Source organism: Aulonocara stuartgranti, assembly GCF_965226115.1.
Source record: "Aulonocara stuartgranti genome assembly, chromosome: 7".
NCBI lineage: Eukaryota > Metazoa > Chordata > Actinopteri > Cichliformes > Cichlidae > Aulonocara > Aulonocara stuartgranti.
The window spans coordinates 6691804-6704662 of NC_138945.1; the positions used below are offsets into that span (position 1 = coordinate 6691804).

Genomic DNA, 12859 nt, shown 5'->3' on the forward strand with positions numbered 1-12859 from the left:
GGAGCACAAAGGCCAGTATAGGAGAAATGAGGAATATTGTCAGTCAGGCCAAGCCTTTGTAGTACAGTTCAGGGATAAAAATATGGAACTAGAAATGAACACAATGGGTCCACTTTAATATGATCCCAACAAACACATTTCGTGTTTTAATCCCTTTAAATAAACTTTCACGAATCATCAGTGTACAATCAGAGGCAGACACAGACTGAAGCAAAAGATCTTTTTTTAATTCCAAGTGAATCTTGACATGGTACACCACCATTTCATAATTTGACACTCACCAATAAGAGTCACCAAGAAGGAACCCGCTTTTTGTGACAAAGTATATACGGCTTGGTCACACTGAAACTCACTGAGAACTAGAGGAGGGGCGAGGGGCAGGAAAACGACTGCAAACTGGTAAGACACACATAATTACAACCAAACAATTATCATTTCCCCAGTCCTCAAATTGATGTATATTGCACAGTGCAGTTGCTACATGTCACACAAGTGTAGCATTTAAGATAAAAAATAAAACCAAAATGAAAAATCAAAGCCACACAAATCTACACATTTAGAACAGTAACAGATTCAATTTAGCAAGCATGTCTACATAATTGTGTCCAAGTACAACAAATGTTTACCCGATAATTTCATAGGTGCCATACAAAAATTAATGTGTTCACACTGCTTATTTTTCACTCCATATGAGACATTGAGAGGATGTTTGGTAGCTTTGATATAGCGCCAATAACGGCAGGCCTGGGGGTCCAAATTTTAGTGTTAAGAGTGGAGCCATTTTTGGATTATTGCTTTTTTGGTTTTGTTTTTTTATAAGAGGGACTCGTTAGTTACAATGCCTATAGGAGGAACTCTGTCACAGAAATTTCAGCTTTCCCCTTGTGTTTTATTGGTGTCCGAGCAGTCCTCAGGCCTGCTCGAGGATGCTGAGCACCGAGTGCTTTTGGATCCTGGGCTGTGCAACCCCTCTAGTGCCTTTGAGATTGTTAACCTCAAATGGAGAGGGGGGGGTTGTGGCGTGCGATGTTGCTGAATTTGGTACATCTCATCACCTGTGCGTGGCTGACAAAGAATACACACAGGGGCTGCACGCCGCAGGATTTAAAAACTGATTTTCCTTGGAGTGGAGTACATGTTACGGTGCAGTTGCACTCCAAGCCAAACTGCGCACCATCGCGCATCACTTAAAATTCATCAACGCGGTAGAATAGTAGACAAAAAAACCAAACAGGATACACCCATTAATTAAGCAACATAGCAAAAACCCATATGATGTAATACAATAAGCAGATCAGGGTGGGATAACTTTGGAGCTAAACCTTTGAATATTAATTGATAGATAAAGCCTTTTGAAGGAGCCCCTGACTGAAACACATGATGTCTGCCTATGGTAATAGCTGCATATCAACATCCCAATCACAAAAAAAAGCAAGAAAAAAAAAAAAAGAAGCTGTGCAGCCAACAGAAACGCAACAACATTTGAAAACCACAAACAGATGTCGAGTTCCACAAATACATTCACTGTTTGAGAGTAAAGCTTTGCATTTGTGTATGTTCAGGCCCTATGTTCTGGAGTACTGCACAAGTACGGTGAGCACGATGAAACATTCCCTGACTTGAACCTTCTTAGGATTCTGTGAAAAGAGGGATTGTTTTTAGACGTCATGTCGGTCTAACAAACAAACTTTGGATTTTTTTCTTCTTCTTTTTTTGTGAAAACAGGATCTGATCCCGTTAGAAAGAAAACTAATCTTAACGCGTGACTGCTTTGATATTGATGCGAGACATCATCTCTCAGCCACTTGTATGAAGAAAGGCACTAGTTGTACAGTACGAAGAATTGCGAATACAGTCCGATAACGCAAATAAGAAGAAAACGATAATACGTCAACAGCACACAGAATCAAAGAGTGAATCCAGCCTACGTTTGAAATACTGATGCTAAATACATACGCACAAAACACACACACACACACACACACACACACACACACACACACACCAAAAAGCACTGAATTAAAAAAAAAAAAAAAAAAAAAAAAGGGGGGGGGGAGAGAAAAGGAAAACTCATAACTTCCATTACAGCAGTTTACAATCACTTCAAAACAACAAAGCCAATATACAGAGGCACTATCATATAGAGTAGCATTCAATATACTCTAGGATCAAAATAAACCCCACTTCTATTGTATCTAGCTGTCAGAACTACAATATAGGAACGAGAATGCAGGCTAGAATGAGATTAATCCTCGAAATTCACAGCTACGAAGTGGCAGATAATCAGTACATAGCAGCTTATTATCTAATACATTCCAAAAAACAATTTGCCAAACACAGCTCAGAAAATAATAATAATAATAATAAAACCTCAACCAAAACACTCAAAATAGAGATCTCACAATATATTCCAATGTTGACAACCGCAACAAGTATGCTGGAAGTGAAAAAGAGAGAAATATCGTCGACCATGCTTCAGTAATTATTAAAAACAAACTGTCTTTGGTGCTGATTGGAGTAAAATACCAGCTGATATGACGGGTAAAGACACAGCTCTACTACACGGTGGGGGGAAAAGAAAGTCGAAAAACACTAGAAACACACAAATCAAGGCTATGCATCCACCCTGAAGGAATGTATCAAAACTGACAACAGGCTTCAATACATGGACCAAAAAAAAAAAAAAAAAAAAAAAAAAAAAGGTTTGCCTCACATGAATAATTTCAAACGATTATAACTCTAATACTCGATAGCCCAGCACTGATACTGTAAGTTGATAGGTTATTTCAAACACTGAAAAGCAGTTTAAAGTAAAAACATAAAAATTCATGTTTTTTTAAAGTCTATGCCACTCCCAAAATCTAGAACGTAAAATGCATTAATGCAAGTCTAGCCTAAATGCCAAATAATAAAAACACAGCAACCCAGAGTCTATCTAGATTGTATTGCAGTTACAGTAAACAGTGACAATACTGTTGTGAATTAAGTATTATAGTGAATAGAAAACGATTATCAAAATATCAAATCACTCTTTATGTACATAAAAAGCTCATTCAGTCAAAGCCCTATGTGTGCAGCCTCTAGCTAAAAGAAATCCATACTCTGACTTAGAAAGCACACCCAAGTCCAACGTTTGCCAATATTATAACATGAAAACAAGGATTAACCTCATATGTATCCAATAAGCCCATCTTATTTAAACTCTGTAGGTTAAGTGCTGCAAGACTATTTAAATGTACAATCTACTGTATAAGCTCCTGAAGTAACGTCAGAGACACTCGTTTTAAGGCACTAAGAGAGGGCAGCAGTACAGTCTGCCCGAAACAAAGAGGGGGTGGGGGGCTATCAGCGGTCGTCGATACACACTGGGATGGCTTAACAAACACAATCTGACCGGCTTGTACATGCTACAAGGCAATAAGGATAAAGGGGGAGAGAGGCTGGGCCGCCTGACAGCAACAACTACTGATTTCCAGCCGTGAATTAGATCATACTCTCTGAAAAACAACCACTGATGGGAGGTAACATGCAAAGGACACATTCTTAATTAAAATTTCCTTATTGTCATATGAATTCATTCACTCCCGTTGCGCTCTCTTTAAAGCTTTGCGGTTCTAATCTATTATTACTTCTGTTAGTCGATTTCACGGAGAGTCTTTCAGAGCTCAAGATGCTCCGACAATCAAAACATAATCAATGAATCGGGATTACAGGCTGGGAATTTCTTTGTCCTCCGAACTTTAACGTCATCTTCGGCATTGTTACTTTTTTTCTTACTCTGTCCGCTATGATACGTTGTTTTCCATCTTCCCATCTTCTTCTTGCTCATCTTCATCATTACATGCGTCCATTTTGTGCTCTGCTGCTAGCTCTCCCGGCCCAGGTTGATGCCCCTGTCCACTTCCCGTGGCCCTTCCTGACCAGAAGGTACTGCTGTGGCCCCGCCCTGCTCCTCAGATATAAGAGAACTGGGGGTGGTGGCTGAGCTTGGTGGGGCTCAGAGGGAAGCCTGTGTAGGCGGCTGGGGAGGCCATGTAAGGGTGAGGAGGGGGCGGTGGAGGAGGGAAGGGAGGCTTGAACTGGTGGGGGTGGGCGGCGTATCCAGGCTGGTGGTGCGGGTGGATGGTTGGGGAAGGGAGGAGCCTGTGAGGGTGGGGAGCGGGGTGTCCAGGGTGGTGAGGGTGGGCGCTGATGCTCAGGGTCACCTGGTGAACTATAGCGCCTCCTTGGGGGTGGGAAAGACCGTAGCCATGCTGGAGGAGAGGGGGAGGAGGTGGGCGAGAAGGCAGGATGGGGTGGGGATGGTGGGCGGTGGTGAGTGGGCCGCTGGGAGGGTAGGACAGCAGAGTGTGGGGGGCGGCTGAGGTGTGTGTGGGGCTGAAGGTGTGCGTGTGGACAGTAGGGGGAATGTAGGCGTGCGGCCGCAGAGGCCCATAGTTGCCGTTCCATTCTTTGCTGCTCTGGTTTGAAGCGTACGGCTGCACCTGAGGGAGAGGACAGACAAAGAAGACTCATTTAACACCAGGCGCAACTCACACAGGAGCAGTCTGAGACCTCTGATATATGCGCATGCTCTTCTCTCTCAGAGTAAGACCAGAACACTGACATTACTCGTGTCTGTTGCTGTGAACATGAGCTCATAGATACACAGCCTAACGCTGCTGAGTTTTCCACTCCACTAAAAAAAAACAACAACAACAAACTCTTGTTTTACTTTCAACTGGCAGCAACAAAAAACAATATTAGAGATTACTGATTTAGCTTTTTGATTCACAGGTGAACTCTGGGTGATATCTGGACATGTTGGAAACCATTACTGGTCTGAACGCACCAGCAGCCAGTCAACTGGCTCAACAAGTTTTTTTTGCTGGTCCTAAGCCACTGGTTAAGTCATTTCATGAACAGAGATTAGAAGAGCTCAGAAAAGGGAAACAAAAACTTTCAGCACCTCTGTAAGTAATCCATCGCAGACAAAGTGTATAAACTGCACATTGTCTTTCCATGTAATCTATGCTGTGAACCATTTCTTGGCTGAAAGCAGAAACTTTCAAGTTTTTGCCAGTACGTGACCACACACACACACACACACACACGCGCGCAAGCTTCAGAGATGCAGATTATGTTACCGCCACTCAGAAACAGCAGTTTCCTGGTAAACAGTGGCAGCATAAAAGACAGATTCTTGAGTATAAACATACAGCTGACTGCACAAGCTGACAATATCAGAATCAGTATATGCCATTAATCCTTGGGGTGGGTTGTTTAACTTTGTAACATGCACTCAATTCCAATCGGGAAGAAAAATGAAATTTACAATTGACTTAGTAGTCGATTAAAATCTGCCTCACTATTACTTTGAAAGTTCACTGGCTTCTTACAAGTTAGTCCTGATCCCTGGTTTTCCCTTCCAGCTGTTCACTGTTGTTACAGACAGCCTCATAGACAAACACACAGTACCACATACAGAGTGTGGGAAACACAGAGTCCTCCTGGAATGATCTCCTCTAAGTAGAAGCAAACCTTAGTTCAAACCTGTTAACGGCCTATATATTAACAAGAGAAAGGACACAAACTGACCTGTCCAAAGCCCAGAGGGTGCTGCTGCCCAGTCACCTTTTGCTGTCGGGACAGCAGGGGGGCAGATGGGAGGAGGGGGATGGAGGAGGGAGTGCTCTGTTGTCCTACGAAGCTGCATCGCCCTTTGGACCGGGACCAGGACTCTAAGACTGGAAGAGACAGAAGACACATTATTCAAACAAAAGCATATACAAAACCAAAAATAGACTCCAGGTTTAGTCTGTGTGACTAAAAAGTAACAGCAACAACCACAATGACTTCAAACAAGAATGCACACCAGAGTGACAGTAGGTTTACTCTGTTTAAAGAACATGAAACTTTTGGCATCTCAAAATGTGACCATTACTAATTTAAGTTAACATGACATATTTTAACCTGTCATGACTCAAAATGTTAAAAAACAAACAAAAAAATAAATTAAAAAAAGCCTTACTCCTGAATATATGTAAACAGCTGGGAATCTTCACATACAACACAGAACCATTAAACAGATAAGAAAATCCATAAAATCAGGCAAAGGGGAAAATGGACACTCAGAAAATGGCATCTGAGCAAAGTTGATCCTCAGACTCTGATCTGTATCAGTTTTAAACTCACTGCACAATTAACACATTTATAATACCAAATTATATTCTGGGTATAGAAACTGATCTCATGTCAGTGTCTTAGGATAACTTTTGCTGCACAGCAAGAACCAACGGCAAAAACTCAAGCTCTGGTCCAGTACCAAACCAAATGCATCCTCCTTTCCCCCTCCGTACGTAGGATCCAACAGAGTATCCTGTCCTGTCTTTATGTAAACCTTTAGAAACTACTGTAATACAATGTGGATCACTGATGGAAGACTATGCAGATTTAAAGAAGAAAAACTTTTGAGGAACGTTTCAACTCAAACGGAGGGAAAGCCATAACAGAGGCAATGTTAGCATTGCCTACAATGGATGCATCTTTTGAGGTCTTAGACTAGAAGAAAGTCTTCTGCTGTTGTCTCTTGATCACCTGTTAAAGCCTCTATGACCCACTAGGGGGCGGTAAGCCCCTACTGCTTCCAAATGACCTGTAAAGCAAACACCACCAAAGCACAGGTGACAGACCACACAACTGGGCCAAAAACATGACCACCCCCACCACTATTTCAGGTGGGTTGTTTAAAAACTCCACTTTTATACACTTTTTAAAGAAAAACAAAAACAGCGCAAAGCTCTCTGTACGTGTAACAAAAAGCAAACAAAAAGATACAATAAAACAAAAACAACCTCAGATTATAATTATACACATAGACAAACTTTGCATTGAAGAATCAGATTTCACTGACCGTTTCTCTGGACACGCTCCTCTATCCCCTGAGTGTTGTTATTCTGCACTCTCATTGGTGGAACTACCATTGTCCTGATGCCACGTGGGCTCCTGCCCTGCACAGTAGGCGAAGGTAGTGGCGCTACTACGGCAGCCAAAGACGGGTGGTTGTTGTGGTTACTGTTGTCAAGGTAACGATAGGAACTGTTGCCGCGAGGGGAAGTCGACGTGTCGGATGAGGGGGAGCCTTCCACTGTGTCACAGCCGCTCTCGTGACCATCATCCTCAGACATGCTGAACGGGAGGGGAGGGACAAACAAACATAAAGAAGATTCAAGCAACCGCTACTTAAAAGTGTTTTCAGTGTTTTTCTGTTGAGCAACTTTTTTTTTAGTTACTGAAGGATGTAAACTGCTACCTGTTGGCTCTCTTGCATGGTGAGACTGAAGGGCTGGACTGAAGAGAGTTGGAGGCAAACGAACTGGTGCTGAGGCTGCTGTCGGGGCTGCTCAGTGAGCACACTCTCTCCATAGACAAACTGGTGTTTCCGCAAGCCTCACACACACACTTCTCTTTGCACCTGAGGAGACGTTTTTAGATTTTTTTTTAGTCTGAAACAGCCGAATTTAGAGGTAGTCTCTTGTATAATGCAGGGACTTTCACAGAATGTTGTACGTGAAGCTGACATGTTTTCCCTCATAAGCAGGGTGAGCTTGAACGAGTTAATTTTCCTGATTATACTCACTCATTCAGACGGCACCTCAGTGGTTGTTCCTCCCCACCCTCATCCTCTGCATCTGTCAGATCACTGTGGATGCTGATAACGCTGGGCGTGGGGCTCCCGTCAGTGCCGGCCATCAGAACCGCTACATCTCGCTGCCTGAGCAAGTCCGACTCTCTATTAGCGTTCGTCGCCACCTCTTTGAAGCAGCTCACTTCCTCCTCTGCATCATCATCGTCCTCATCTGTGTTTTGAACTTCTGGTTGCCTGGTTTCCACTAAAGGCACCTCCCTTTGAGGCTGCTCCCTTCCTGCCACTGCCTGTTCAACAGCATCAGCCATTTTGGGGGTCCGACATCCAGTGATGTGGACGTTGCTGGAGTGAGACAGGTTCCTTTAAACAGAATTATTTCATAAATGTTTAATATATCAGTGACAGAGAATCTAAAATCCAAAGACGTGCACAAGGAGCAGAAGCCAACCTGTTGTGACTGCGCCTATTCCTTTTATTGGTTGGCTGTGGCCACACAACGTGAGCTATGCCAATGTTGATCGGCTGATGGGCCGAGAGCGCTGGCATCTGATTAGTCAGAAGAGGTTGTTTGATCACTGCGTTATAGTGGCTGTTGTGTGGACGCACTTTCCTGTTACAGATTTTAAGAGTAAAGGGTGAAAGAGAAACATGAAGCTCCATATTTCGGGTAAAAGCATAAAGAGAATAGAAAACATGCTGTGACATGATAAGAAAAACAGTTACAACTCATGACAAGAACTCCAGTAATGATATTTCAACCCTGCTTTGCACATAATTTGGTAATTCCCAAAATGAATCTTATCATTTTTGCACACATGCCAATAAAGAATTTGACAGAAAAATGTTGACCAGTGCAAGTCTTGCAAGCAGGGACTTTCCCCAGACTTTAAGTCTTTGTGACTCACCCCCAGTCGCTGATTCGCTGAGGTCCAGCTGTGGTGTCCTTGGTTAGGGAGGATGGTGGTGGTGGTGGGTGAGAGGGAGGAGGCCCTACTGGAGTCATCTGCTGCCAGGCTGCTGGGACAAGGAGCTGCTGCCCCCGGTTAGACCAGGCCTGCTACAGGGACAAAGGAGTCAAATCATAGATGTTATGTAATCTTCTTTTGATCTCCATTGGCGTCAGAAGTGGTTTTTGAGGAACTTCTACTCAGTGACGCATCAGCAGTAGGGCGACGGGAGCTGAGAGTTACTCAGGGTGTGTCTGCCACTGCTTCTTTAACGGTTCAACTTATTGTTGCATGTACAGAGCTTACCTGAGCTATTACACCAGGCCTCACAGGTAAGGGTTGTATAGGAGGTGCCTGAGTTGCCATGGGGACAGAATAACCTGCTGGCTGATTAAGGTTGCCTTAAAAAACAGAAAATTTTAATTAAATTAAACTGTTACACAATAACTAAATTTTATGCCATTTGGGTAAAGTTACTTCTTAGAAAATATAAAATGAATGTTGTGTAACTGCCAAAAGAAGCTATGAACAGTCGATATACCTTGCATGGTTGGAGGACAAAGAAGGAGGGCAGGTGGGAATGAGTCACTGCACCCAAACTGACCATTTCCGGTTGTCAGAGCTATCCCCGGATGCAACACTGATGGAGCCGACTGGGTGATAGCCTGCTTCAGGTACGTGTACACAGAGGCAACGGCAGAGCAGAGAGCAGTGAGTGATAGACAGAAATCAGGTGAGAAGGTAGAGGAGAAGAGAGGAAATGAAAAGGAGCGGTGACAAAGAGACACAACAAAGGTTAGCCATGAAAAGAAGATAACGACAGCGGTGCCAGTGAAGTCAATGTGACAGAAATATTTAATCCAGTTTACTACAGTGATGCATTACAGCAACTTCAGGTCAACATTAAAGAATATGCCAACAGAAACAATATGTTAATTAATTGTACATGTTTAGAGGCATTTATGCACTTGCTGTGCTGAATGACAGACTAAACCTATTCCTAGCACATTCTCACCTGAGTGTGGATTGGTATGTTGCTGTAGCCCAGGAGGCCAGAGGAGGCAGTGGGAGCTAGAGGTGGCCTTGAGAAATGAATGGTGTTCTGGTTGAGAGCGTCAAAAACTGCATTGCTGGACCGAGTGTGGCACATGTCCATGATGCGGAAAGATGACTGCACACTGGTAAGGGTGACAAGGGAAGCTGTACGTTTGTGGTTCACGAGTACATACTGTATTTTTACCATGCCAGTGTGCTCTAAGTTAGACAGGAGAAAGGAAGCACACAGGAATGTGAAAATCAACACATCTTGTGAGCTGTCGTAGTCTTACTGGTTGCTGTGAGGGTAGTCCAGAAGATGAGTCATAGTGAGGAAGGGGTGACTGAGGACACTGGTGGGAACAGTCCTGTCTTCGGCATCGACCAAAAGCATGCTCTTAAGCAGAGACACAAACTCCCGCCTGTCTGCCTTCTCTGCTTGCATGTCAGCGTTATCAGGACTCAGCACCAAGTTCACCTAATTGACAGAGCAAGTCACAGCCACAAACTTAGGTTTAAATATATATTTTGTGAAGGTAAGACTTGTATTGTATTGTAAGGTGTTTTATTTGTGTCTGGTGTAGGGATGGGTATCGTTTAGGTTTTATCCGATACCGGTGCCAAATCGGTACTTTTGAAACGGTGCCGGTGCTCAAACGGTGCTCAAACCGGTGCTTAAAGAATGGAGAACACAAAATTGGTCCAAAAACCTCTCATGTTCAGCTGTTTTTTGTAAAAATATAACAATGTTAGCCTTTTCTGCAGCTATGGGGCATATATGGTATCACTCTTGGCTGGAAGCAGTGCTTAAACAATGGAAAAAACACAAACTTTGTCCTAAACCTCTCATGTTTAACTGTTTTCCACTTTTTCTTTGGTCATTTTAGCCTTTTTAGCCAGGGTGAAGGGAGTATCTGCCATCAAACAAGAAGACAGCCGCATGTAGCTACGACGGTGTTTGCTAGTTCACCTTACATGCATTAATGTAATAACGTGGTTAGCCTACTCAACGTAAATTAGCTACTCACGCAGAGAAGAACGGCTGCTGCCACCATCATCCTCATCATTTCTGCTACACTGGCAGGGCTAGGGGCCAGGACTCTCCTCTTCGTGTTTTTGGGGGATGTTGCATAACAGTAGAGCTGGGCGATAGAACGATAACGATATGTATCGCGATATAACTTTTACTCGATAGAGAAATTAAGCTATCGCGATAGACCTCGCCGCTCTTGTCCTCTTAAAAAAAAAAAAAAAAAAAAAAAAAAAAAAAAGGTCAGCCAATCCAAATTAAGTAGCGCAGAGCCAAACCAATCACAGCCGCAGCGTCACGTCGCGTGACTTGTTACGTACAGCACAAGTGCCAAGCCGCACGTGTGTTTGTTTGGGAAGCAGCCAGCGGGTAATGGAGCCAGCTCGTAATGGAGGAAATGAGTGTGCCGACTAGAAAAATCAACCGAGCGTGACCGAAGAGAAAACAGATGATGGTTCCAATGCCGGAGAGATTGTCGAACGGAAGAGCCATAGAAGCTCCGTAGTGTGAAGGTATTTCGGCTATTTCAAGTCTGACAAAAAACAGAGTAGCGTGCACTGTAAATTGTGCCGAAAGCAAGTCTGGAAATACAATAAACTGGTGCATGCGTCACACTGTGCGCCACGTTATTGTTTCGGTGAAATGAATTTCTACAATACTGTTACTGTTAATTGTACTCTCTGCAGTGTTTAAATGCTTACATATACACACAGTTACTGTCCCTCCACACATACGACTCGGTTCTGCTTCTATGCCCCAGCTTTGTTTACTTTTTCCCACCGAGGCTTCTAGACTTCTGATTGGCCAATATTTCTGCACGGTTAGGAATCTAGCGCCACCTGCTGCTTTGGCATGTTCATAGCAGCGTTTTCCTTCATTTCTGCCTTTATGTGTGGACGGGATTATTTTTTAAAACGAAAACGGAAAATCTCCGTTTTCAAAAATACCCGTGTACGTGTGGACGTAGCCTCAGTCTCTGACTGGAAGCGCTAATTCGTCATTCGGCTTTTGTCAGACTAAAGTAACTGTTAAAACTGTTTGAAAAGCTAAGCTATACAAGAAGGAGAGATTGAGAATTTCCTTTTAGTTCTCAGTTTATTTGATATTGACAAAAGTTAGTCAGTTTTGTCTGTTCTTCTGTAAAACAAACTAAGATTTATTTTTAGAATTAATATTTTGTTTCTAAGTGGAATTGACAATTTAGTCTGTTTCGTTTGTTCTATTTTGAAACTTAAACGCTTTAGCGGCTGCCTTTTGTGTAGTTTGCAATATTTGCCTTTATTTATCTGAAAAAGTCTCATGTTCCTTAAGTACATCTACCCTGTTGAACTTATTATGGGAAATAAATATTTAAATAAAAACAAGCTGCTGATTATTTCACATTTTACTTGTGAGCAACGGCACATTTAAATCTTACAAATATAGTTATTTGGCTTATATCGTGATAGATATCGTTATCGCCTGAAATGAAAAAAACATATCGTGATATGAAAAAATCTCATATCGCCCAGCTCTACATAACAGGCAACCCACCCGCAGTAGATGTGCTCGGTGTGAGGTCTCGCAGCAAGCTATCAAATACGGCGCATTTCTGGGCTTTTAAAAAAAACGCTATGCGTCGCCAGGTGTTTCATCGGATTCGAGGTGTTACCTCCTTTGACAGTATCACAGTATCAGCTTAAAGCACTTGTTGCTGCTGAGTTTGCATATTTTGCTATGAAGTACAGCCAGACTTTTGACCGCTTCGCCTTGGGCATTTTTAATCTGTAGCTCTGCTTTAAAAGAACGTACGTACCTGGCCCCGCCTACTATCCTCGGAAACGTAAAATGATTGGCTAGAATCTAAAGTGTATCACAGCTCAGGAAAAAAAAGCACCGAAATAAAGCACCGAAATGTGCGCTGCTTTTCGGTCTGGTTACTACCGTTTATGTCAGAACCGGTGCCATCATGGCACCGGACACCGGTACCCATCCCTAGTCTGGTGTGGTTTGATTTGATGCAAGTGATTTGGTTTATAAAGACTCACGTGGGCTATGTCATCCAGACAGCTGAAGATGTACTTTCTGGCCTCTTTGGATTTAAGTCCTGTCTCTTTCTCATGCTCCTCTGTTGTCTGGAGGATGAACAGGAACATGAAGATAAATATTTCAGACACATAAATGTAATATGTTAAGACTTTTGTATAAGCAGGGGTTTGCATCTCTGTGTTTTGGAAATTA

General features: G+C 42.9%; 1 protein-coding gene across 1 annotated transcript in view; it reads right to left on the reverse strand.

The window, feature by feature from the left end:
- Positions 1-206: 206 nt before the first annotated feature.
- Positions 207-12859, reverse strand: part of hipk3a (homeodomain interacting protein kinase 3a) — a 31596-nt gene continuing 18943 nt past the window's right edge. The window contains exons 7-18 of the mRNA XM_082539069.1: positions 12667-12753; positions 9903-10087; positions 9590-9752; positions 9116-9239; positions 8881-8975; positions 8533-8684; positions 8076-8237; positions 7619-7987; positions 7292-7453; positions 6893-7167; positions 5578-5726; positions 207-4484 (exon numbers count right to left, since the gene is read on the reverse strand). Of these exons, the coding sequence (XP_082395195.1) occupies positions 3954-4484; positions 5578-5726; positions 6893-7167; positions 7292-7453; positions 7619-7987; positions 8076-8237; positions 8533-8684; positions 8881-8975; positions 9116-9239; positions 9590-9752; positions 9903-10087; positions 12667-12753 (2454 nt within the window). The 3' untranslated portion in view covers positions 207-3953. The remainder of the gene's footprint in view (positions 4485-5577; positions 5727-6892; positions 7168-7291; positions 7454-7618; positions 7988-8075; positions 8238-8532; positions 8685-8880; positions 8976-9115; positions 9240-9589; positions 9753-9902; positions 10088-12666; positions 12754-12859) is intronic.